At 42.9% G+C, this 25,463-nt stretch overlaps 1 protein-coding gene across 2 annotated transcripts in view; it reads right to left on the bottom strand.

Moving 5' to 3' along the window:
* PEPD (peptidase D) overlaps window positions 1-24,945 on the bottom strand; it is a 150,917-nt gene extending 125,972 nt beyond the window's left edge. The window contains exons 1-4 of one of the 2 annotated variants that reach the window (XM_064723274.1): window positions 24,822-24,945; window positions 18,671-18,854; window positions 17,329-17,456; window positions 529-592 (exon numbers count right to left, since the gene is read on the bottom strand). In XM_064723274.1, coding sequence (XP_064579344.1) covers window positions 529-592; window positions 17,329-17,456; window positions 18,671-18,854; window positions 24,822-24,838 — 393 coding nt within the window. In that variant the 5' untranslated portion in view covers window positions 24,839-24,945. Of the gene's footprint in view, window positions 1-528; window positions 593-17,328; window positions 17,457-18,670; window positions 18,855-19,231; window positions 19,353-24,821 lie in introns of those variants that run through there. The other variant, XM_064723275.1, reaches the window with a different exon arrangement.
* Between the last annotated feature and the right edge of the window lie 518 nt (window positions 24,946-25,463).

Genomic DNA, 25,463 nt, shown 5'->3' on the forward strand with positions numbered 1-25,463 from the left:
TTAGTATAGCATTCTTTTAATAATATAATACCATAAAATAATAAATCAGCCTTCTGAGAACATGAAGTCAGATTCTCATCTCTCACCTCATCCTGGGGATCTCACAAACACCACACCTTTCCCAACAGATTTTTGGAGGCACAAAATAAATGTAGGCTCCCAAGTCCAAGCTAGGACATGGAACCTCATTGACAGCAATCTCCACAAATCTCCAAGGCATTCCAAAAAATGGATTTAGTGACTTGTTTCAGTTGGATAAAGCCAAACACTGACAGGTCTCATGACAGAGCATGTTTATGAGACTGCCTTTGGATTCAGAACTGTGCTCAGATCAAAAGAGCAGCCTTAAAAAAAATTTACAAGCACTTTTTAACATAAAAGGACATTTTCCAGTAACAGGGAAGGGAGAGAAGATTCCAACAAGTCAGGAGACATCCAGTAAGAAGGGGACTAAAATTAAGCAAAGTCATTGTCACTCATTGATTTTGTATTCACAGAAAAAAATATTCAGAGACACAGACAACTCACCTCAGTCACATAGTAGGCTTCATCCACAGCATATTTGTTCTTGAAAAATTCAGGGGGATGAATCCTTTGGAAAACAATAAAAAGAAATATTTGGGTTTAGCTTTGCTCTTAATTTAATAAGGCACAGAGAAAGAAATTATATTCTGTATCACACCAATAGCATCAGATACGAGGGATGTTTTACTAATCTTATCTTTATTTCTCAAACCAGGAGATTGCACAGAAAGTTGCCACAGCTACAAAAGTCAGTGTGCTTTAATCCAGTCCATGCTGATAGCACAGTCTCCTCAGAACAAAAGTGGTTTTTCCCAATCTATGCAAGAAAGTTTTGTTGGGACTTTTGCCATGCCACTTATAGATAACTTTCTAACTCACCAAACTTTGGAAGGATGTGGAAAAGACAGAAGACCAGCCTGGCTGTGTTACATTCAAAGAGTGAATAAAACATTCATTTTTTACCCTGGTAACCATGTAGCAGACTGAGGGCTATTAAGACATGGGCGCTGATGCCTCTATTCCTCAGGACACCAGAGATCCACTCCTCTAACCCAACAGAGTGGGCAACTTTACAGGTTCATGTTCAAAACTAAACCTTTTCTACTCTTTTCTCCTGATATGCAGCCAGAGACATTTTTCTAAAGGCAAGAAGAACATGAAGGATCTGCTTGCAGTCAGTCCCTCCAGGGCTCTCCTGCTGTCTTTTGTACCAATGGCTGTACATTTGCTCATTCCTGCACTGTATGGGAGCAGCCAGTTATTCAGGAGGCTTCAATCTCTGATTAAAATCTCCATGTCCCCAACACTGAAATAAATACAACCTCTATAATCCTGAAAATGTGATCTCAAGATAATAATATCACCCAGTTGATACCCTTTGTCATGGTTTGAGCCTGGCACAGAGCCAGTGCCCCCATGAAAATGCCTCACCCTGGTGTCTGCTGTGAGATGTGACCAGGAATAAGCAAAACAGGCTCCAACTTAAACATAAATAACACTTTATTACCTAAAACTACAGGAAAAAATAGGAAAGACTATAAGGAAAAGAAAAAAAAATTGAAAACCTTACAAAAACCACTTTTCCTCCTCCCCACTCCCTGACTTTCCCAATCCAATACATTCTCTCAAAAATACCAACTGCCCAGTCCGGCACGACACTTTAGTATACTCAAACATCAGTTCATGAAGAGGGAAAGGAGTCCTTCTTGTTCCATAGGCTTCTCGTGGAGACACACTGAGACCCTCGTGTGCTTCCCTGTCACTCCGGCACCGCCCGGAAAGTCCATTTGCCGCTTGTGACACGTTCCTTCCATGCCCAGTGCTCTCACCACCGAGACATGGATCAGAGCTGCTTTTAGGGTGGTCTTTCAAGGATGCCTTGTCTCACTCCAAAAAGGCACAGTCTCTGCTTTTGGGACAACTGTCCCCCCCATATATTTCCAACCCCCTGGGGCCGGGGGGTCCTCACAAATGAACCCTCCTGGTTTTGAGGCACTGCCTCCCCCTAAATGCAGTCTGTGTCACAGGAACAACTGAGTCCATGGCTACAAGAAAAAGTCCAGCCAACAGGCCACTCCAAATCATCTCTCCCCATCCAATCATCTCCACAATCTCCGGGCCAAAGTCTTTATCTCATTTCATCTCTCATCTCCCTTCTTATTCAGCTTCGAGGAGGATCAGCATTTCTGCAAGGCCCCAATCATGCAAGAAAGGGTTAAAAGTTTTCAGTCTCTGTCTGTCCTGGGAGGAGATGATACTCCCACACGTGCTGCTGCTGCGGCCGGCCGGGCTCTCTCTCCCTCCCCCCTTCTCCTCCTGGCTGGCTGCCATCACATTCGGTGCCGCCGGCTCTCTCTCTCCGGGGGGGGGAAGGGGGGGGGCGGGGGCTGGCTGCCCGAGGGCTCGATGTCTCTTGGGGCTCCGCCACCCTTCCATCCTTGGAGCCCCCCCGAAGCCCTCTCAACCCCATTTCTGTCCAGGCCCCGGGCCTTACCGCATGGCTGGCCCCTCCCCCGCCCAGCAGCAGCGGGCCGGGCGGGGGAGAGAGATCTGACCTCCTCGCCCGCCGAAGTCCAAAGAGGAAATGCCAGGGCAGTGCCCTGCTTTTAACCCCTGTGTATTCTCGGAGGTGTGTCCAAACCCCACTGGCTACACCAGGTGTCAGTATGAAACTCAAAACCTTCATTGGTTTGACCACAGCTTCCCAGAATTCCCAACTTCTTCCTGGTCAAACCATGACACCCTTCCACAAAAATAAACATTTCTTTACTTTCAGGGTAAAGAAAATGGGAGGAAAAAACCCATGGCTGGTGCTGGAGCTTGGAGGACCCTGTGCATTTTGCTTCCTGAGTCACAGGGGGAGAGCAAGAGGTGTGGGCAGGACAAAGCTTCAGCCATGTAAACATTACCCAACAAGAGCACAAAACTATCTGGGAAAAGATGCAGGAGGCTGCAGCACTGCCTGATGTCCATTTTTATCTTGTCTGCTTCTTTATCATTTACATTTCTTCATGCTCCAAACAGTACTGGGCTGTGACATGAACAACATGAAACCATTTATGTTGTTCTCAAGCAGAAAATCACAGATTTTAAAAAATTTATTATCTGTGAAAGTACTACTCAAAAGTAACACAAAACTATCTCATTTTATGTTCCCTTTTGCAATACTCCTTGTGTAGAGTCTTCGTATCAGTGACAGAGATTCCAAAGCAATTATCATTTATCTTTTCTCCCTGGTTTATCTCACATAAAATTAAAAAATCACCACTATATCCTCTAATCTTTATATACCCTCTCTATTATAGTAGCCTTACCTCCAACTTTTGCATACTCTGTTTCTCCTACAGGCATCTCCTTATTATGCCTTCATTCCTCACATGCTGAAGTATTTCAATAATCCAGAAACATGATGAACAGATCGAGCACCTTTTGGTTTTGTTCTCTTTTACAGTTTTAACCAATTCATCTGGTATCAGAAGAATTCCAACTGTAAAACCAGCTAATGTATGGCCAATGGTAATTTATGGTAACATATGCTCTTTAGAGCAATACATCCAAAGCATCTTTTAATAATTAGCTACATTGTTTAAATAAAAAAACCTGTTTAATGTAAAGTAAATGTTTCATAGAAGTATGCCCACAAATGTGCTGGGTTTTATTGACTTCATTTAATTCAGTTAAAGTAAGAATAGGTCTCATTTTCCATCACTCCAATAAGGAAATTTCTTTCCTTTCACAAGCTCCTTCTCCACGTTTTTGTTCTTGTTGTAGCCAGTTGTCTCCTATAATTGTGTAGCCCACAGCACAGCTACTAATCCAATTCTCCAGTTCTGGTTAATATTAATCCGTTCCAGTTTAATCCCTCCAACGTCTCTTTTCATCTACACTGGGACTCTTTTGAGGAACAAAAGTGGCTCATCGTTCTTTCAAGGCTGAATTTTTCTCTAAGAGAAAGAGAACAGCAGCTTCCCACAATCCTCCATCCTTTCCCTCAGTTGTTAAACTAGGTCATCTTTGAGATCCTTTTGCCTTCATCACACCTAATGACAAGCTGCCCTGGTTCCTAGATGTGTCCCTCCCTGCTCATCTTCCTCTTGCTAGCTCACTCAAAAGTCAGCAAGACTTAGCACAAAGTTGAGAGCCAGACTTCTCAGCTCCTCTCTGAAGCACCCACAGCTCTGCCTCGCTTTTTTAATACAGTCATTTAGCACCTCCAACTAGATGGAAAAATAAATTCATAAACACTTCCCACAGACCCATCCCACAGGAGCCGTGGTGCTCCAGTGATGAAGCTGCCTCTCCCACTGGGAAGATTTCTAAGACCAACTCTGTTGCAGCACCACAGAGGTGCAAGGAAAAAGTGAACAAGAAGTCTGTATCAGAGCCAACAAATGCTATGCTGTCACATATAGCAAAGCAGTATAGAAAGCAACCAGAGGTCAGGGAGAAGGAGAAGCCAAGCAGGCCAAGGGAGGCAATTCTGGCCCTCTGTCCCTCAGGTGAGACCCCATCTGCAGAGCTGCCTCCAGAGCTGGGGAGGACCTGGAGCTGCTGGAGAGGGTCCAAAGGAGGCTCCAGGATGAGCAGAGGGATGGAGCAGCTCTGCTGGAGGAAAGGCTGGCACAGCTGCCATTGCTCAGCCTGGAGAAGAGAAACTTGAGGGTAACCTGACTGTGACCTTCCAGTACCTGAAGGAGCTGACAGGAAAGGTGAAGAGAGACTGTTTACAGGGAATTGGCAGGAAATGGGTTCAAACTGCCAAAAGGCAGGGTTAGATGGGATACTGGGGAGAAATTCCACCCTGTGAGGGTGGGCAGGCCCTGGCACAGGTGCCCAGAGCAGCTGGGGCTGCCCCTGGATCCCTGGCAGTGCCCCAGGCCAGGCTGGATGGGCTGGGAGCAGCCTGGGACAGTGGGAGGTTGGAACTCGATGACCTTTAAGGTCCTATCCCAGCCAGGCCATCCTGTGATTCTGCCATCCTCAATGGCACCTTTCCATATTCTCTCTACTCTCCCATTTTTTCCCACTTTAGTGGGGCTCAATGAAAGATAATTATGCACAACATGGTGGTTTACTGTAAACAGTCCTGGTGCAGAGTTCCTGAGCAGATACAGGGCTCAGCACCCATTTTTATCCAATTTGGATGCAAAACAGGCTAAAGCTAGCACTGATCACCATTGCCATGGTATCTTCCATGAAATGCTCACTTGGCATAATGAAAATCAGAAGTTTCATCCAGTTTCATCATTTCAAGTACATCTGATCCTTCCCAGGGATGAGGAGTGCTTCTCTCCACAAATGACTCTCAAGAAGCTAGAGTAAGTTAACTGGTTACAACTTTTAGGTTTGGCTTTGTCATTTGTAACACTGCTATGGGCTGCCAGTTTTAGAATTCTGATTAATCACTGCAGAGACTATGTGCAAAAAACCCCACAGCAAGCCATAAATTAATTAGAAGGATTGCCCAAGCAGAAGATATATCCCAGATATTATTGAATCATGCCTATTTACCTATAAAAATTTACCCAAACCTTTTGTAAACAGATGTGAACAGAAGCAATGACCCAATTTTTACAAGGTTCAGGAAGGGCTTGGGGTGTGCAAAATTGTTTAGATTCCCTGACAACACAACTTGGCAAAAGCCCACAGATAATAATGCACATCAGCCCTAAAAAGGCTCAATATCCTTTCCCTATAGTTTTATGACTCAGCCAAGCAAATACCAGTGTTAATTAGAATTGTCAATAGTTAACTTCCAGAATAACAGGAGTTATCATGTTCTCTTACAGTGAAATAAGCAACTCCAAACTCCTGGAACATGCCCATGTACACATGGCCAAGCATCCAGGCAGAAATCTGGCATCTCAGAGCTCATGGCCACCAAAAAGGAAATGTCAGAGTCCTGCACTGACACTGATTTACATTAATATGGTCTTAGTTTTTCTCATTTTCAGCCACAAAAACCCCTTGAACAAGAGACTGTCTCTAGTTGATCCCTTACAATTCATCCCAATTTCCAGTGAAAAAGTTGGAGTTATTTTGAGTTATACATTAAGCTGTTTACCTGCTGCTGATGCTTCCCATGAAACTCCTCTCTCTCCTCTCTGTTTTTCTGCCCAATAGAAATCACCTACTTGGTTTCTTACTCTCAAGAGGATTAGAAAATGATGAAGATGGCCTAAAGATGTGAAGCTATATTTTAAGAAGATTTGAATTCTTATGCACTGCCTTATTTTAACAGCTATGGTTTTATTTAAACATCAGATATTGAGGATTCATCCCTCAATGACAACAAGTGACAATTTTATTTTAAGCAAAATGCTACTCAAGCAATGGGAAAAAAGAGGTGGGGGAGCAGCAGCAAAACTTTCACTGTAAAAATCCAGTGTGAAACATTAAATCAGAGAGTAAATTAATACCTTACAATAACTGTACTTCATTTCTCTAACACACATTTATTAAACACAAAAACCACCAGCAAAAGTGTAAGGGAGCATAGTATTAAAAATGAATAATCACAGATCCCAGTCAGTTATTAATCTTGGTGTAAAAAACCCCAGTTTAGAAGAAACTTTTCCATTTGCTTTAACTAGATTCACACAGTACATGATGGCATGTTTAAAAACCAAGATGCTTCATCAAATCACAACCAAATCACAGCAGTTCAGATTTTGCCAGACCACATTATTAGGATTGGCTCCACTTTGATGTGCTCCTCAAATTGGAATTGGAAACTGACTCCTCTGTTTATCCACCAGTTAAGAGGAACAGCTATGACAGTTCTGTATATCTATAAATACACCAAAAATTTACTTTAAAGCTTTTACATATTTGGACAAAATTCAAATCACAATTTATTTGCAGCAGTTTATCAACCACGTTGTGTTTCCACTTTAAACTGAATAAAAACTTGGTCTCATTGTCTAAAAACATTTGAAACCTCTTGTTCATTACATTGCACAAGAATTCAGAACACAAATCTTAAGAGATCTGTACAAATTTGACACTACCGTAAGAATTCCATTAAGCAACATTTCTTTGTATGCTAAAGGACTCTGGAGCAATACCCTTGTAATATCAACACGATAAAAAGTGTTCTAGTTTTCAGAACCATATTCAGAAGAGAGGTAAAATGAGATGGATCTAAATCACAAATGCCAAAGAAAAGCTGTGAACAGAATTTATAACAGCTGATAGCTATTCCTGAAAGAAACACATCTAAGCCACTTGCTAATATATTTGCAGCCTAATTGCTGATATACATTTTTATGTATGTGCTTTCATTTGCATCTAAACATTCATCCAAACTTCAATATATTTAACATTTATTCCTAAAGGTTGCTTGGTATTTCCATGTTTCAATGCTTCTAGGACAGATTTTCAGTTTTTAGCTTTTAGAGTGGATAAGCTCTGAAATGAAATTCAGCTTTTCCTGAAGCAGCCCAATTTAGCTTTTCTTCAACATTTCAGTTGGAGTTCCTAGATCAAGATTAGTTATCTTACTGCACAGCCTAGAATGTAGAATATTCCTGTAGGAAAACAATATTCCAAATGGTATGTTCACTGTGAATATTAAACAAATTATACACCTTTCATGTTCAGATTTGAATTGTGTCAGAGAATTCCTTAATCCTCACATCTGGCCTGGTTTGTGTTTTGCAGCTATTGTGGAAGAAGGGTGCCTTAATCCACTGTTGCATATAAAATAAAGCAATAGGTGCAGCCTACCATAAGCACCAATGTGATGCAACTGCTCTTCTGCAAAATGAAATATTAATTTAATATCAAAGGGCACAGACAACAAAGCAGTATTCTGGCTGGCTGACCACACATGCTATCACTGAATGCATATTAGGGCAATAATAGGAATTACCTACAATTTCTAATCACTGTATCTGGCTTTAGCAAGAAAAAACAAAACAAAAAAAAACCCCAACCAATCAGCAACACTCAACAGCATTAATTTAATGTGTTTTTTGAAAAGGAGCTGTAGGAATCTCAAAATAACCAGTCAACAACCATTTTGAGGAACTCCTACTATGTCAGGGAAGAAGACAGCAAGTACTGACAGAAAGCAGCATGCCATGCTGAAGACTCTCCCACAATTAAAAAACAGATCCACAAGTTTTGCTGTCTTTAGGAGCCACAGCTCCTGGTAGATACCAGAAAATGATGTTTTCACAGGCAGTAATTAAAAGTAAGGATTAGCACAGTTGGAACAGTGACAGAATAGACCAATAACAAAGACTTCTACACAATAATGTTCAGGGTACTCTCACAGTACTCTCCTCATAGGTTCTACAAGTTTTAGTACCTAAAATACACAAAAAATTGTCCAGGCTTGTATCACAAAATCAGGAGAGGATGATGCTTGATGCAGTGAGACAGAAAGGCTAAAACCAGTTAACTTCACATTAAAGCTTTCTGCTTCTTCCATTCAACCCTGACTTTCATATTCAGGGTAACAGATATAAAAGATCACTTCATGGCAAAATCACTTTGTCTTGAGCAAATTAAATGCCTACATTACCCTGCAGATAGCACCTGTACCAGGCACTGCAGCACACACACATGGCACAAAATACATTACATTTTTCATCACTTAAATGAAGGAAAGCACATGCACAAGGAGAAAATTAGACAAGCATAATCTTCAGCACTTGAAGTTCTACACAGTCAACAGCTCATTTCTCAGTCCTTGCTAGAATGAGCTTAAAGCAGAGTATAAATTTCAGAGACTGCAAACACAGAGCAACAACCTTGGCAAAATGTAAAGCAGAAGAACAGAAATACATCAGGATATGTAGAGCTGAAAGAGGAAAAGGGATGCAAAAGCAATGTTTTAATGCTGTCAGAGATTCACCAATAAACTCCCTTCTCATTACAATATCATCAAGTTAACAGATGGTAAAGCATTAACCAAACTAGAGGGTGTCAAGAACTGCTAGGAAGAACAACACAGCACACTTTCAAAGACACCAGCAGATGTTCCTGACTTTGTCCAAAAAAGTGCCATCACCTTTATATCCAAAAGGAATTTCACTATCTCAAACAAGAAGATTAAAAGGCATCAAGCTAGATTTAAAACAAAACAGCACTAATGGGCTTGCTGGTGTCACAGACAGCCTCCAACAATGTTTTGAGTACCTTCATGGTGCTCCCTTTCCACTGCTCTCAAGATTACTGCTCCACTGTTTGAAAGACAAAACTACCTGCACATGTAAACTCTGACTGCCTGCTCCTTTTGATAGTCTGCAGTAAGATGGATTCTGAGAAAAGAATGGATTTTAGAAGAAATCAAGATTAAAATCAAATCAAGCTGATGTGACTGGGAAGCAAGCAGGATTGTAAGTGAATCCCCATCTGTGTGAGGGGCAGAACAGCAGAAGAGCAGCTGGGCACAAGGTGCTGGGTGGGTGATACTGGAATTCCCAGTGCCACACACACCATGCACAATCAGAATAACCAGGGACACCAATACAGCCCATTGGACTGAGGAAATCAGAAATCAAATATTGAAGAGAATCTCACAGTAAGTCCTAGCAACAGCCAAACACTGAGCTCCCCATTTCTTCTGCTTCAAGTATCCAGTCTCACTGCTCCTGCTCAGCTATTCCCACCACAGGCATTTCCAAGATGTGAACAGTTCTTTAGACTTGCTATAAATTCTACCTCAAGCAGCAGTATCTCAATTAGACATTTAATAGATACTACCCTAACCCTACCCATCAAAAACACAGGAAACTTGCAATTGGTAACCTTTGCTTTATTCCTCTCTGCAAATAAAATTCTTCCTTGGAGTCAAGGGCTCTGTACAGAAAGAACTGTGACTAAAGAAATGTTTACACACTGAAATCCCTGAAAGATTCATTGTAGCATTAAACTGATGACATATACTCATTAGAAAGCTCTCTTCTCAAAAAAAAAGAGCATAAGAATTATAGTGGTTAAGGTATTAAGTGTAATTTCTAGGTCACTACATGCAGTAAGTGTTTCACTCAAACACTGGGCTCAATTCATGCTTTTTAACAAAGGAAGTTATATAGCAAATCTGCCAATAGCAGAGGTTTGGAAAAACATCAGTATTGGGGGAGGGGGACACAAGCAATATTTAATATCCCACAGATAAGAGCACTATAGCAAGCTCTGCAATGTCAGTAGCAAATGACAGAGCAGCACTGATTTTTACAGCAGCATTAGATGACCTGAACAGCTCTGAAGGAAAGGCATGATGTGTAACATTCCCATTTCACAGCTTGTAAGGAAAGCCAAACCACAACAAAGTTAAATGAACTTGACACAAGTCCTCAACGGGCACAAAGAACAGACAGGACCTCCCCTTGCACACGGTGCTGTACCCACGGTGTCACACTGCCCTGCCAGACACAGCAGCATCTGCTGTCCCCCAGGGCTGGGCCCACCTGCTCCGACTGCCAGAGCTCCAGCAAGGGGCACACAGCAGCAAAACACACCCTGCCTGCTCTACACTCACATTTCACTTGCAAGAAGCATTAATATTGATGATACACTTCCCTAGCATATTTTAGCAGATCAGTTTGGTTTGTTTTTCCTTTTTTTGTTTCTCAAGAGAGGCCACACTCTTTCAGAGAGTCCTTCCTGAGCATACAGACAGGTCACAGGGAACAAAAAACCTAAGGAAAACAAATAACATCAAGAGCTAAGAATGTGGAATTTCAGAGGTGCAAGAACACAGGAACTACTGTAGGTATTTCACTTGAGGTTTTTCTCACTGAAGTGCCTTCCCAAATGCAGGGCAGCAAGGAGCAGAGCTCTGCCCTCAGGCCAGGCAGGGTGGAGGAGCAGAGCCTTGCTGGAGCACTGCTGGCAAACCCCCATGGACACTCCTTTTGCTGCAGCTCACCTTCCTGCCAGCAGCAGCCAAGCCTTTGCTTCTTTTCACCTTCCTGCCACCTGCAGCCAAGGCCTTGTGGAAAAAACACATGGCATGCCTATAGAAAAAGAAAAACTTGGCTTCTCTGATATTTCAAAATGTTATCAGGAGTTTATATCACTGAACTCAGTACTCCTGGTAGCACACAACATAAAGTATAAAATAAGAAATGCCTGCTGGGGGTTATCAGCATTCCCTGCCACACCACTGAAATGAGCTGGGCTATCTCAGTCTGTGGTTTGAAGCCACACCCGGATATTAAAAACCCTGGTGCAGCACCACCCAACAGATTTGCTTAGTGCTGGTTTTTTTCTCAAAGTGCCTGAATCAAAAAGAGGAGAGGAAAAAGAAGTACTTTAATGCTTATAAAACCAGCAACTGGAGCATTCACTAAAAGGTGTATGATGGTGGAGATGGCCAATCAATGGACTGATACAAACTGCTATTATGATTTCAAGCCTTCTCAACAAGAAACTGAAGCTGTTTAAGAAAGAAGAGATTTATAAAAATAAGCACTGAAGTAAAAGTCATAAAAACCATACACATTCATCCCAGACCAAGCAAGGTTGTGGACAATGAGAATACTGGGATAGTGACTAAACTGAACATTTGAGAAGTCTGAGTAATTGAGCAGTGCTTTTAGAGAAAACAATTGTCAGTAAAGTGGTAAAAGCAATCCAGACACGGATTATTCTGAAAAAGTCATTTTATCCACAGAGAAATCAGGCAGTTGGTCTCATGAGGTTTAACAAGACCAAGTGCTAGAGCTGCCTCTGTGTGGGGGCAACCCTCAGGATCAATCCAGACTGGGAATGAACAAGTCAAGCAAGAGCAGCCCTGGGGAGCCCTGGGGGAGCTGTGGGGCAGAGCCAGCCCTGGGCTGGGGGCAGCAGGGGAGGGGATTGTGCCCCTCTGCCCCTCAGTGATTTCCCACCTGCAGAGCTGCCCCAGCCTGAGCCAGCACAGGGGGGACCTGGAGCTGCTCAGAGAGCCCAGAGGAGGCTCCAGGATGAGCAGAGGGATGGGAGAGCTGGGATTGTTGAGCCTGGAAAAGAGAAGTTTTAAGGTGACCTAACTGCAGCCTTCCAGTGCCTGAAGGAGCCAAAAAGAAGCAGGGAGAAAGTCTATTTTTAAGAGCCTGGAGTAACAAGACAAGGGAGAATAGCTTCAAACTAAACTAGAGCAGGTTTAGATTATAGATTAGAAATAAATGTTTCCCTGTGAAGGTGCTGAGCTCCTGGCACAGGGTGCCCAGAGGAGCTGTGGCTGTCTCACCCCTGGAAGTGCTCCACACCAGGCTGGACAGGGCTCTGAGCAACCTGGGATAGTGGAATGTGTCCCTGCCCATGGTGGGAGGGTGGAACTTGATGATCTTTCAAGTCCCTTCCAACCCAGGCCACTCTATGATTCCATGAAATCCAATAATAAGTGAATGGGGGACAAAGAATGGAAATCACAATGCAGGGAGAGAACTGGAATCATGGAAAATAAGCACCCTGGGGGATTGCACAAGTAAGCCTTGTCAATCAAAAGCAACCAGCTTTATCGTGCAGTTTTGAAAGGATCAGATCAAGGGCAAAGCAACAGATGTACTACATGAATAACAGTAAAGTATTTGACAAAAAACCTCTCTCAAGACTGCTACTCTCCAAAATCAGCTCAAATTGGCTTGGACAGAAACACTACAATGCAACCTGAAACCCAATGACTAGTCATAATAAGAAAAGGGAAAAGCCTAAAGCAGAAAATAAAAACAAATAAATAAATAAAAAGATGAGCATTCCCCAGGCTGGGAAACCCTCCAACTGCCACACTGAAAAGTGCTGTGTCAATTCAGACTAGTGTTCCCAGAAGTTAAAGCAATAAACAGAAATGGACTGCAAGTCTTGATTAGTGGGATACTGCAAAGACTGAAATTAGTTCTGACACTACTCAGAAACAGAAGCAGAACTGAGATCCACAGAGAACATCTCCAGATGGTAACAAACTTTGCAGATAACTTGCAATGCCAATTGGTACAACACAGTAATAACATGACCTAAAGTGATTAAAACCTGAGGTTTTTTTAAACAGCAAAATAAAGATTCAGTGGGTACTGGGAAGTGACAAACTGCAGTAAAGATCAAACTGAGAGACACATTTCATTTTAGAGAAAAAATTATAATAAAAAATAGCAGGAGATGGCAGATCAGTTCTGAAGGTAAAAACAAAAACCACACAGCTCTGGGGCAGGCTATGGAGAAGACCTGTATGCTCCACATTAGTAAAACTCCTTCATTCCTGCAAAATGTGCATTAAGAAGTGCAATTAAGGTAATGTGGAGTTCATTCCCTATACCCTGCACACACACTGCACTCCCCTTCCCAAGAGCTGTCCCCCTGTCAGCTTCCCTTTACAGGCCTTGCCCTCTGCTTGCCACAGCAAGGGTGAGTAATGCACCAGTCTCCATCACCACCACACAAACACATCATGCTGTCCACAGTTTAATACTCACTATTATTCCAAATACAAATGCCACAAAATCTGACCAATCTCCACTTAGAAGAAGAGATCAAGAAATCAATTTCTTAGCTTCTAATTTTCATAGTCCCAAAAAGTCTACAAGAAAAAAAAAGGTAAAAGCCCACACAGACTGAGAGGCTACTTTCTGGTACTGATCTGATCCTTTCAAACATGAGATCCCTTCCTTTCTTGCATCTGATGCTTTCTAAAGTGTTAAAGGGAAAAAAAAGCAAACAAACAAAAAACCCCAACCATGTATTTCTGCAGTTTTTAAAAGGCAGTAAAACTACTCAGCTTTGCTGATGTCAGTCAAGTGTAATCACCAAAACCAAAGGTTGATTTTGGTTGTAACCTATTGAAATTTATGACAATGTTTTAAAGAGCTTCCTCATTAGGTCTCTGAGAAATAACTAACATTTGCAAAGCATTTCACTGTGCTTGATTACAGCTCCAAGTGCTAATCCAAGGTTCAACTTTGAACACACAGATAGCTTTCAATCAAATTCATGGAAAAACATTACTTATAGTGAGTGAGTTTAAAGCTGCAACTTAGTGAGTGCATCCAAAGCCAGATTAAAGCTGCAATGCTTACCAGTCACCCAGCAGAGCTTCAGAGAAAACACAGGAAACTGCACCATTAACTGGGCACTACAGCACCATTTCATTTTTCTGAACCAGTAATACATTTAAGATGTGTTTCTAAAGTTAGGGTGTGAAAGGGTTAAATACTTTTTGTCTCCCATTAAAAGCACTCTATGTGGCAAGGCTATTAAGTCATTTTGGCATGCTCTCCACATAAAGCAGCTGCTGTACAGTATGTTTTACTTTAGAAAATATCTTTAATCAGCACACTGACTAGGTCTGTCATTTATAATTAAGGAGGTAAATGGCAGGTGCAGCATTAATTAGCAAAACTGAAGTCCTTGTGAAGGCATGCAGTCATACCAACTCAAGGCTTTCTAGGAACAGAAATGATGGCTAACAGCTTTGTTGCACCAGAAACTTGATTAGGTAAGACTGTGCCAAGAAAGAGGGACATTTACAAAACATTTACACTTCTGAAGCCTTTACTATCCTATATTACTATATTTATTTCTAAAACTCTTACTTCTAAAGCTAAAAACAGAAAAATACTCAGGAGCAGAAAAGCCACCCACTAAGCTCAGAGTCTGTGTTTCTGCCTTACAAATGACAGAGGGACAGGGCAGAGGTACAGGTCAAGAGACAGGCAAAGTGCTTCTCTTACTTGAAAAGGTTTTTCCAGCCAGCAACTGAGAAATTGGCTGGCCCAACATCTGGAGAAATGCCCACACCCATAATTTAAAACCAGAGCAGTGTTTTTGTGATCACCTCCATGAACACAGGACCACCAGTCCGACAATTACCCTCACAACAATTCTGCAATGCCACCTTAGGAGGCTTTGAGGTTTTTTTGGAGAAGGTCTATAGTCTGTGAGCTAAACTAAATCCCTCCTTCCTTTGAAAACTGCAGAGGTTATTTTGGCTTGAAGGACTTCTGAAAGGCAGCCTTACAACTATTTTTACACATCTTCAGAGCACACACTTTCAGCATGATGCCCTACCAGGTCCATAACACCTCCAAAGCAGCAATTCCCTCATCACCTGTACTGCTCAGTGCTGGGCTGTGGCTGATCCCAGCCCAGAGTGGTGCATCCCCCCTCCATGTCTGTCTGTCCTCCCTGTCTGTCTGTCCTGCAGTGCCCTGGCACCACCTCACACACAGCACCACTCATGGAAACAAGGGCAGTGGTGAGGCTGGGAGAATCACAGTGTTCATGGTGTCATTTGTAAAGGTACAGCCTGCTGATCTCCAAACAAACACCCCCAGGTACTGCACTGGCTGTGGCCACAGCACATGCACAAGGAGAAAATTAGGCACTGCAGTGAATGGAGTCAAGGAGCCCCATTTCTGTATTATTTCCAGGCAAAAAGATGAACCCTTCTGAATTATTAACTCTTCTTCACATTATCTACACTATGCTTCAAAAGCAACTCAAATATGTGTTCTTCAGTGAAGTGAAGGCACAACACATCAAATGATACATTTAGTAACACAGCAGTGGTAAAATTGGAGTAAAGAGCCTTTTGCATTACTTTTAAGAGAATCTATGTATTTCTGCCCAAATTCACATCTGTCTTATATAGAAAGCAGAATAAACACCAGGCAAAGCCACTCCACCTTGTGCCATGAACTAGCAGAGCAGCTGCAGACCTCTGTAAGATACCAACCCTTCCAAAACCACAAAAACTCCACAGATTTGTGCCTCACTGATGTTAAATGACTGCCTCTGCAGTGGGCAGCCAGTGCCTTCCACGGGCCCTGAATGAGCACTCCAAGGCAAAGTATAGTAATAACCTGCAGTGGATGGAAGGCATGTTTACTTGTGTTTTTCTTTCAGTGCTAATTTTGAGTTAAAATTGAATCTTCTGGGAAGGAACACAGTCCCCAGCTGTGAGCAGGACCCACTGCCAGCCAACTTATGAAGCAGAACTGCTACTGACTCACAAATGAGTTATTCACCCATCCTCCTTCTGACAAGCAGAAAAAGTACATGACCACGGCTGACAGGAGAGAAAACAAGATTCAAACAGAGGCATTCAGGAAGGGTAAGCACAAGAATTTAAAAAACAACAAAGACCATTTGTTATACTCTGCAAGAAGACACAAACAATGACAATGAACCACTTTTAACCAGACTTAATTAATTCTGTAAATGGACAAGTGCTGCACAAACAAATCAAAAAGGCCACTAGTTATAAGCACCACAATATTCTGTTTGAGAATGCAAAATGAGATGCTGGAATTTCAATAATATTTTTAAGCTTTTTTAGATTAGGCACAATCAGTGTGGGTATGAAACAGCTGTTTTGAACTAGCAGGAGAGAACCTAAGGATAGGAAAAGACTTTGTCTGTAAGTGGGAACAGATTCCAGAGAGCACACATGGGGGGATTACAGAACCTGCCCTCCCAGACAGGTGTGGCTCACAGCTAAAATCTTTCAGACAGCAGGAGGCAGATTTTTATGCCATCACAATTGCAGTCCCCAGACAGGTCTAAGACAGTCAAATTCATATAAACTCTCTGAGAAGACAGCAGCCATGCCCTGCCATATGGTCTGACACAGTTCAGCACATGGGATCAGTTACAACTGTTTTCCTTTTCCCAAAATTAGCATTAAAATATAAGTGATAGCTTCAATTAGAAGTGAAGCAGCTTGTCAAAAGATTAAATTAGAAGCAATCCAATGTTCTGAGACAATGATACAAAAATTGGTAGAGGGTATAAATACAATTAAGACTGAGAAAATAAATGAACACATAAATAAATCAATTCCTCCACTACTATGGCACTGTGCAGCATTTACTACCAAGGTGGATGGAGAGATGTTTATGGCATACTCATAGAACAGCATTAAAAGCACATTTTCCTGTCTGTGAGTTCATTTTGAAAAAGCCTATCAGAGGCTAAACTACCTTATGCCATTCAGAAAGCTTCATTAGCTAAGGCAGCTGCAAACTGGCAAAGCAGCTTGAAAATCCTGCTTTATTATTTGACTTGCTTGGGCTCAACACAAGATGCTGACTTTTCTTTATGGTTCACCTTCCTCTCAGAGCTACCTGAGATTCATGGGCTCCAATTCCAAGGGCAGTGTGCTCCAACTGGTGCTGGATCATTTCATATCACATGATCAATATCTACTGATCATGCTTTGTATCTCTGTTTGTATATATCACTCTATGAATATATCATTCCCAGGGTGTGATTTGGTGGAATCTGATTAAATGACACAACACTGGAGCTCTACAGGCAGTTACATTAAATAAAGTATTTGGATACACCAGAATGCAGTTAAGAGAGAGGTCTTACTTTCCCATCCAAACAGCATAGCTTTCAGGGAGTTGTGGAACAAAAAGCATAGATCTTCCAGTATCAACATCTACTGCTCCAAAGCAGCCTGCTTCAGTTACTCCAAAAGTCCAGTGAAAGTAAGATTCCTAGGTTAAAACAAAATATATTCTTAGAAGAAAGACCTCACTTCTACCAGCTCTAAAAATACACTAGATCACATATTAATTCCTATTTCCAAATATCTGGAAGAGATCTCTTGCTTTTGGAGCAGGAGAAGTGGTTTATGTCTAAACCTTTTCAGACTGGTTAGTTTTAGGTTAGAATAATTCAAATCCCTTTGCTGGCAACTGGAAAGGATCAGAGATTAATAAACTACCATAAAGAGGTTAACTCAGCACAATAAACATAGACTACACATTAAAATACATTCTTTCAATCTAGAATTAGGGAATGTATGATCAGGGAGAAGCAACCACCTCACAAGAGACAAGGCAAAAGCAGAGTGCAGCATCATTGGGAGGCAAAGGCAGAGTGCTGAAGTGAAAGCCCAACCCTCCCCAGAGAAGAGGAAGCTGCACTAGGAACAGCCCTCAGCCAAGAGTTATTTTAAGAACAAGCAGGCAAACAACAAAACACCAAATAATACAGGATTTAATTTTGGTAAGGACAGCCATATGCTCTAGTACCCTGAAAGGTGCATCTCCTCTAAAACCACACTAATAACTACATAAGGATATGTGCTATCTAAATTAGAATTTACTGGGTTTGTTTCTTCATAACATACAACAGCTCAATTAAATTCACAAAACAAAGTGCTGCAGAAACCATGCAGGGCATGGGATATACATAATTTGAGTTCTTTTACATCAATATCCCCAGAACATGTTAAATCCTATTTGACAGAAGAACACATGGGTGCTTAAGGAAGAGTCTAATTTAAGAAGACACATGTTGTAAACTGTTGCTTTATAAAACCATGAAACATAATTTTCTATTAATTAATTCAGCTTAGGTCCACTGTAACATGTTTTATTACACAAAGAAGGACGGGTTTTGGGTCACAGACAAGACTGAAAAAGTTAAGAAATATTCTACTGCTGTCTTCAAGATTACAGTCAAACACTGATGAGCAGTAAGGCCTTGAACAGCTTAAGGCCTTTAAACCAGATAATGAGCCTGCACTAAAGCACTGAAAGTGAGAGCAACTCAAAGCTGAAGAAGCAATGTTATAAAGAAGCCAATTTACTTAAGTGAAGCAAGACAATGCACATCCGAGAGATAGAGAAAATAATTTCAAATCATTTAAAAATCCATGCAGTGGAAGAGAATTTCTTAATTTGAAGTTGCATTCAGCTCTTACCTGGCGAAACACAATACCAGTATCAGTACAGTATCTCTGGGTTTCTTCTCCACCCTGCAGCAGAACTATTGAATTCTTCTGGACATCCTTATTCTGCCTCAGGCGCTCACACAGCCGTCTTCTGTTCAAGGCAAAGAGTGCCACAGGCACCTTCAAAGTCTCATTCCCCAGCCAAAAGGAGGGTCTGGAAGAGATTTTTTCAATTTGCAATTAATGGCAAAGACAGTGGTTAGCACAATTTAGATGCACAGTGTTCATTAGTTTCATTCAACTCTGCTAACAAGAGGCTCCTCACTCCTGGGAAGAGCTGCTGTACACACATTGCTCTCAAGCAAACACCAAGCACTGCTCACACAAGGACCAAAGGAAAAAGGTATGTGAAAAATGTGTATTTTATGACTGGCTTTTTGCAAATATTAAAATGAATATTATATGTGTTGTGTTAGAAAGTAATGCTGTATCAATGCTCTTAAGTACTGTGTTAAATATGGTTTTAGGTTATAAAAATTGTTAAAATAGAAACTATGCTATGTAGGATACTTTTTTAAAGAAAGGACTCACAGTGAGATGGCAGCCACAGGACACCTGAATCTTTCAGAGAAAGAGAATTTATTGCTCTCTTATCAGGAGAAACGAACTTCTTCCTGCCTGGAAGGCGCTGTTAGGATTCAGAGGAAGAAGCTGAGGATGACCAGACAGAATCCTGTGTTTGAATGGAATTTATGCACCATGTATGAAGTGTATGAATATGTCAGGCTGTTGTGTTTAAGGGTTAATCATTTGTTGCTTTTAAGGGTTAATCCTTTGTTGTTTTTAAGGGTTAATCCTCTGTAGACGTGGGTCCTTTTCGGGCTGGTGCTGCCCAGAAAAAGGTACCCAGACGTCCATAACTCTTTGTTTCTATTGTCTCATATTGTTCTAATTCAAATTGTCCAAATTATTATTACTCTAACTGTATTACTATTTTTATAACCATTTTATTACTATTAAACTTTTATATTTTTAAAAACAAGTGATTGGTGTTTTTCACAGGTGGAAACAGCAGACAGGGCTGGCTGCAGCTGCAGCCCACAGCACATCCCTCACCACATCCCTTTGGGCAGTGCAACACAAAGTGACCACAGCCCGTGTCAGCTGAGGAGAGGCAAAGCAGGAGGGAACAAAATCAGTTCTGAGGTGCTGAAAACAGAAGTGGAAGTTTACAGTCAGTCTAGCAAACTTCAGCAAATCCTTCTGGGAAACAGGGAGCGGAGAGAAAAGATGATGCAGAGCAGACACAGGACAACAGCATTTCCCATACACAGGATGGGCAAATCTCTTTTCTGTCTATGTATGTTTATTCTTGAACACACACAAGCAGCTTCAGCCAGAGACTGAACTCAAACACAGGAGCATGGCTTGGGCACCTCCACTTGTCCCTAAGGCCACACAAATGTGCTGAGCCAGCCCAGAAAGCTTCTGCAAGATTGTGCTCAACAGAGCTGCAACTGCAAGGACATAGTTTAAAAGCTGAGAGCTCGCTGTTATTCAGGAATTTTAGATGTTGAAAGTACCTCAAGAATATGTGGCTGATTTATTCCCATTTGTTTCAGCTCCATAAGAGCACCTTTTGGAGATTTCCCAGTAGAAACATTATAGCTTTTCTAGGATATGGAGCAGAGGGAGGAGTTTAACCAGATGATGTCAGAAAAATCTAAAAGCAGTTTGTTTTGGGGGTGTTTTTTATGCTTAAATAGCAAAGCTGTGCTTTGGATCTTCAGTATTAGAGATGATCAATAAAATTTTTCCATAAAATGCTATTATTTAAGTCCAATTTGTCCCCCCACCTCAGCTTCTCCAAGCCTGACTGTTTGGTCACTTTCTATGCTTTACAGGAGATGCCAGAAAGGTGCAGTTACCTTGTTACTATGTTAAGATGACAAGAAATGAACCAAGCACCAAAGTACTTAACCTTAGAGGAGCAAAGCTCCACATCTTAATTATTATATAGCTTTCATGGGCAATCTGAAAGGTAACCTTTGATTTATAGCTGCATAACCTCCTAAAAGACTATCAACCTCAGAAATGTAAACCCTGTAATTTCCTACTGCAGCCACAGCATAAAAGACCTAATAAAATACTTTATTTTACTTGCTTATAACCACTTGATGTAACAGCATAAGTCATTTTAGAAGGTAAAGGACTGCTCTTGCTAATCCAGTTTTCAAAATATCTGCTTACAAGTTCAGCTGATGGTGCACAAAACCTAAATGTGTTTATTTTTATTCTTTCAAACACACATCTGACAGCCCCTCACAAGGCAGGTAATCATCACAAGGGCTGCAGCACATCAGCACAGCCTGGAAGAACAACATAAATTTTTGTTTTGGGGTACTCATGCCTGTAGAAGAAGGAAGCAAGTTCATACAATCCTAGCAAAAGCTACTGAAAGTTTAAAGTCAGATAGTGAACCTCAAACTAACAACAGGCAAGGCCTTCCAGGTACAAAGCTGTGGCTCAGAAATTCAGCAATGCACAGGAGGCTGAAAATGCTGCTTCCAAGCATGCTCATCCCTTGGAGCAAGTGCATGCAACAGCCTGGAAATCATGTGCTCACCTTATGGGGCATTTATAAAAGAGAGGAGAGAACAGCATCAGATACCCTTATATCACATGTTTCTCTCAGATCTTTCTATCTGCTGATTAAAAAAAAAAACCAAAAATCTAACAGGCAGAGGTTGTAGCACAGGCTGTCTCATGTTTTGCTTCAAAGGAAGGAAAAAAGTCACCTTCATTGCAATTTTACTCACTTCAAAAGTTTGGGGATCTTTTGCTGTGATTTAAAAAAAAAAAAAAAGAAAAGAGAGAGAACTCTGACCTCTCTCCTCCAGGCCTATTCCTACACCCTGGAGTTCAGAGGAAGCTGCTACAAAGGCACATTTTCATCTCCCTTAAGTCTAATATTAATGCTTTTATTACACTTAAAACCTTTGACAATCCAAATGGCACTTAAGGAGAAATAATGACATCAGGCAGCAATTCATACCAGTGGTTTTAATCAGCCACTGAAGTGTGCCTTTTACTGGGATCCTAATGCTGAAGCTGAACTGCATTCTAGTGCAACATGACAGTTGTGGTGCACATCTTCTCTGAGTGGAAGTGTGTTCTTCCTTGGACATAACAGCTCCCACTTTCCCTGGTGAATATGATGGCTCAGTGTTACCCCACAGCAGAGCAGGGTCTCTGCAGTTTTAGAGTGGCACAGTTCCCTCAGGGGCACGGCCTTGGCCTCTGTTTTAAGGCTGCTGTAGAAATCACAAGAGCTGAGCACGCTGCACCCTGCAGCAAGGGCTGGGCTGAGTGTAAATCCTGCTCTGTTCTCAGGTTCCTGCTGAGCACTCGTTCATTCACACCTCACACGGAGTGAGCCTGCCAGAAATACACCGACTTTCTCAACTGCAATTCTGCACAGAGAACCAGCTAGGTTTTAGGGACAATATTCAGCTTAGAGGAGTTTGCTGCCTCCACAGCTCTTGTTCTCTTTTTTTCTCCTGCAAGCACCCAGATACCAAACTGGTGGCACCCCCTGGATGGACTGACAACACGGCAGAACAGCCACAGGTGCTGCTCTGCCTGCACAGATCCCCTCACTTGGCACACATGAGCCACTTCCACAGCTAACACAGAGAGCTCTTTCCAGACAATGCTGACAGGGGCATGTAAGTCTTACAAAAAGGTAACTTTTTGTAACTTACTAAAGGTAAGACTTACAATCAGCTTTCCATAGCAAAGAAAAACTGGGAAACAGAACTGTCACAATGCTCAAGATCACAGGAAAAAAATGTCACACATAGTTCAATGACTTGTAGTAAATTGAGTGTAACTCTCATATGTAACTGCCTCACATGTGTATCAACCCTACAAATACACATGCAACTACAGTGTAAGCTGTGTGAAACTATGGTCTTTGCCTTGGAAAAAAACTGACATAAAATTCTCTCTGGGGAAGAAGCTACAAGCTTTTCATTTTGTTCCATGATCTCTAATCACTCAGTTATATCTCACAAGACACACAAATCACAGAATCACAGAATGGGTTGGGTTGGAACAGACCTCAAAGATCATCTTGTCCCACACTCCTGTCATGGGCAAGGACATCTGTCACTAGACCAGGCTTTGCACAGCCTGGCCTTGAACACTGCCAGTGCTGGGGCATCCACATCCTCCTTCAGTATCTTACCGCTCTTACTGTCAAGAATTTCTTCCTAATATCCAGCCTAAACTTCCTCTCTTTCCCTTTCTACCCATCACTCCTTGCCCTGTCACTGCAGCTGCTGATGAACAGTCCCCCTCCAGCTTCCCTGGAGCCCCCTCAGGTACTGGGAGGTGCTGGGAGTCCCCACACAGCTTCTCCTTTCCAGAACAGACCAAATTTTCTCAGCTTGTCTTCTCATGAGAGACACTTCAGTCCTCTGATCAACTTTGTGGCCTCCTCTGGACTTGCTTCAGCAGAGTTATCAGAATTTATTTAATACAACACATTGGCTGGTCCTGCACAGTCTTCTTCTGTTAGCACAAGGACTCCAGCACATCCAGCCCCAAAACTCTCATGTGAAATTACACATTTGATAAAGAAGGGAATTAGATACAAGCACTGCTTTGTGGTGCATGCCTCTTTGAAGCCATGCAAGCTTTTGCAAATAAACCTCAGCTGCTGTCAAAAGTGGACACCTGCAAGAACAAACCAGGGCAAGAGAAGCTCAGCTCCCTTGTTTTCCCCAGTCTGGTACCAGCATTAACCACTGCTCAGTGTGGTAAAGGCCTCCCACAGCAGCTGACAGCTTCCTGCTGGCTGTCACATACAATTTTTATGATCACTTAGGCCCAAGCTCACAGACGAGCTCTTTTATTTTATTATACTGCAAGTGAAATATAGCTAGGAACATTAAACTACATCTGTTTCTTTAAAGATATTTTTCCTTTGCCTGGAGCTCCTGATTTTCAATGCTTATTTCAGAAGTCTTATATTTTAAAGAGCGTACATTCTGGTACTATATGATGCATCTAACATTTTGGATCTGTTGTGAAGCAACCACCAGAACACATTGGTAACTAAAACTCCTATTTTATTTCTGGTTTCCCTACCATTTTTCAGTTATTCTGTACTTGTTTTTTTTAAGCAGAAAATTCATGGACTGCCATTTCTGTTCTACTGAGATCCCACAGAGAGGATCCAGATTTCAAAGAAAATGAGAAACCACTGAAACTACTTTTCAGTAAATTACCACTTGTTGACCAGGCCTTATTTATTTGTTTGTTTTGAGCAACAGATTCATCAACACCAGCCTGAAGCACAAACACTTTCCAACGCTGTTTCCACATCCCATATGTGAAGCTCAAGAGGCCTAGCACAAGGAAAGGGGCGATTCAACAAACAGTAATGGCAACTACGGCTGTTCAAGGTATAAAATGGGTATGTTCTTCACGGCCAACTCAGTGTTTTTTGTGAAGTTGACAGCTCAAAGTCCCGACGCTGCTTCATGTCCTTCCAGGCAGCCCAGCCCGGGATGCCCGCAGGGCAGCGAGCCCCCAAACCCCAGCCTGACCCGTGTCCGGCAACTATGCAAACTTCCCCCTTCGTTCTGATACTATTATAATGGCACTTTCTTACAGCACCAAGAAATGGCTGAATTTTGCTATAAAATGTGAGAAAACTCTTGTGCTGTGCAATCCAAGCCACCTTAAAGCATCACTTCCAAACCTGAGACAACTTCAAGGGTTACGCACGGCTGGGAGCGAGGCACTGCGAGCCAGCCCGCCCGTGGGACCCTTCAAAGCTCTGCCACCGCCCCGCGCAAAACCCGAAATCCTTTCGGAGAACCCCGGGTCCGGAGCACTCAGCCCGGGTCCGGAGCCTCAACTCGGGACTAGAGAACTCAGCCCGGGTCCGGAGAACTCAGCCCGGGTCCGGAGCACTCAGCCCGGGTTCAGAAAACTCAGCCCGGCGCCAGCCTGCGCCCTGCTTTCCCGGCCCCGCCGCCGGCCCGGGACACCGCTGGAGCGCCGGGCCCCCTGCGGGCCCCACCGGCCGCGCCGTGGCCCTCGCAGGGAGCAGGCTGCCGGCGGTCCCGGTGGGTCCGAGGGTCCCGGTGCCGGTCCGGCGTACACTCACCCCTCCGCCGCAGCCATGTTCGCTCGCCGGCCCTGCGCGGTCACGTGGCGGCTGCGCCGCAGCGCGGGGCGGGCGGAGCGGCCCTCACGGATCCGCTACACTCCCCCCACGGCAGCTCCGCGCTGCCCGCACGGACCCGCTCCGCTTTCCTCACGGCCCGCTACGCACTGCCCTTACGGCAGCTCCGCTCCTCTCACGGCAGCTCCGTGCTGCCTTCACGGACCCCCTACGCTCCCCTCACGGCCGCCCTGCGCTGCTGTCACGGCAGCTCCGCGCTCCCCTCACGGCCCCGCCATAGGCCCGGCTGGCACCGCACCGGGACCCCCCGAACCCATCTCCGGCCCTCTCCGTGCATGCTGGCTTCTAAGGAACAGTCCAGGCCTCAAAGCCAATATAACATAATGTAAATAAACTTTTTATAGGAATTCCTGCCCTACCACTGAACTGTCCTCAATTAAAGCTTCCTGAAAAATCCACTTCATGTGCAGTTCTGCTGTAACCCCTGGAAGGGCTGCTTTCCACCTGCATTTTGAAGTGGTGAAGGTGTTTAACAGTAGTCTTGGGGCATGGTGTGCTGGAGCCATCGCCAGCCCTTGGACTCACTACACTCTGCTGGTATTTTTTCCTGTTCACACAGATTTT

This window comes from Zonotrichia leucophrys, chromosome 11 (genome assembly GCF_028769735.1).
Source record: "Zonotrichia leucophrys gambelii isolate GWCS_2022_RI chromosome 11, RI_Zleu_2.0, whole genome shotgun sequence".
In the NCBI taxonomy this organism is placed as follows: Eukaryota; Metazoa; Chordata; class Aves; order Passeriformes; family Passerellidae; genus Zonotrichia; species Zonotrichia leucophrys.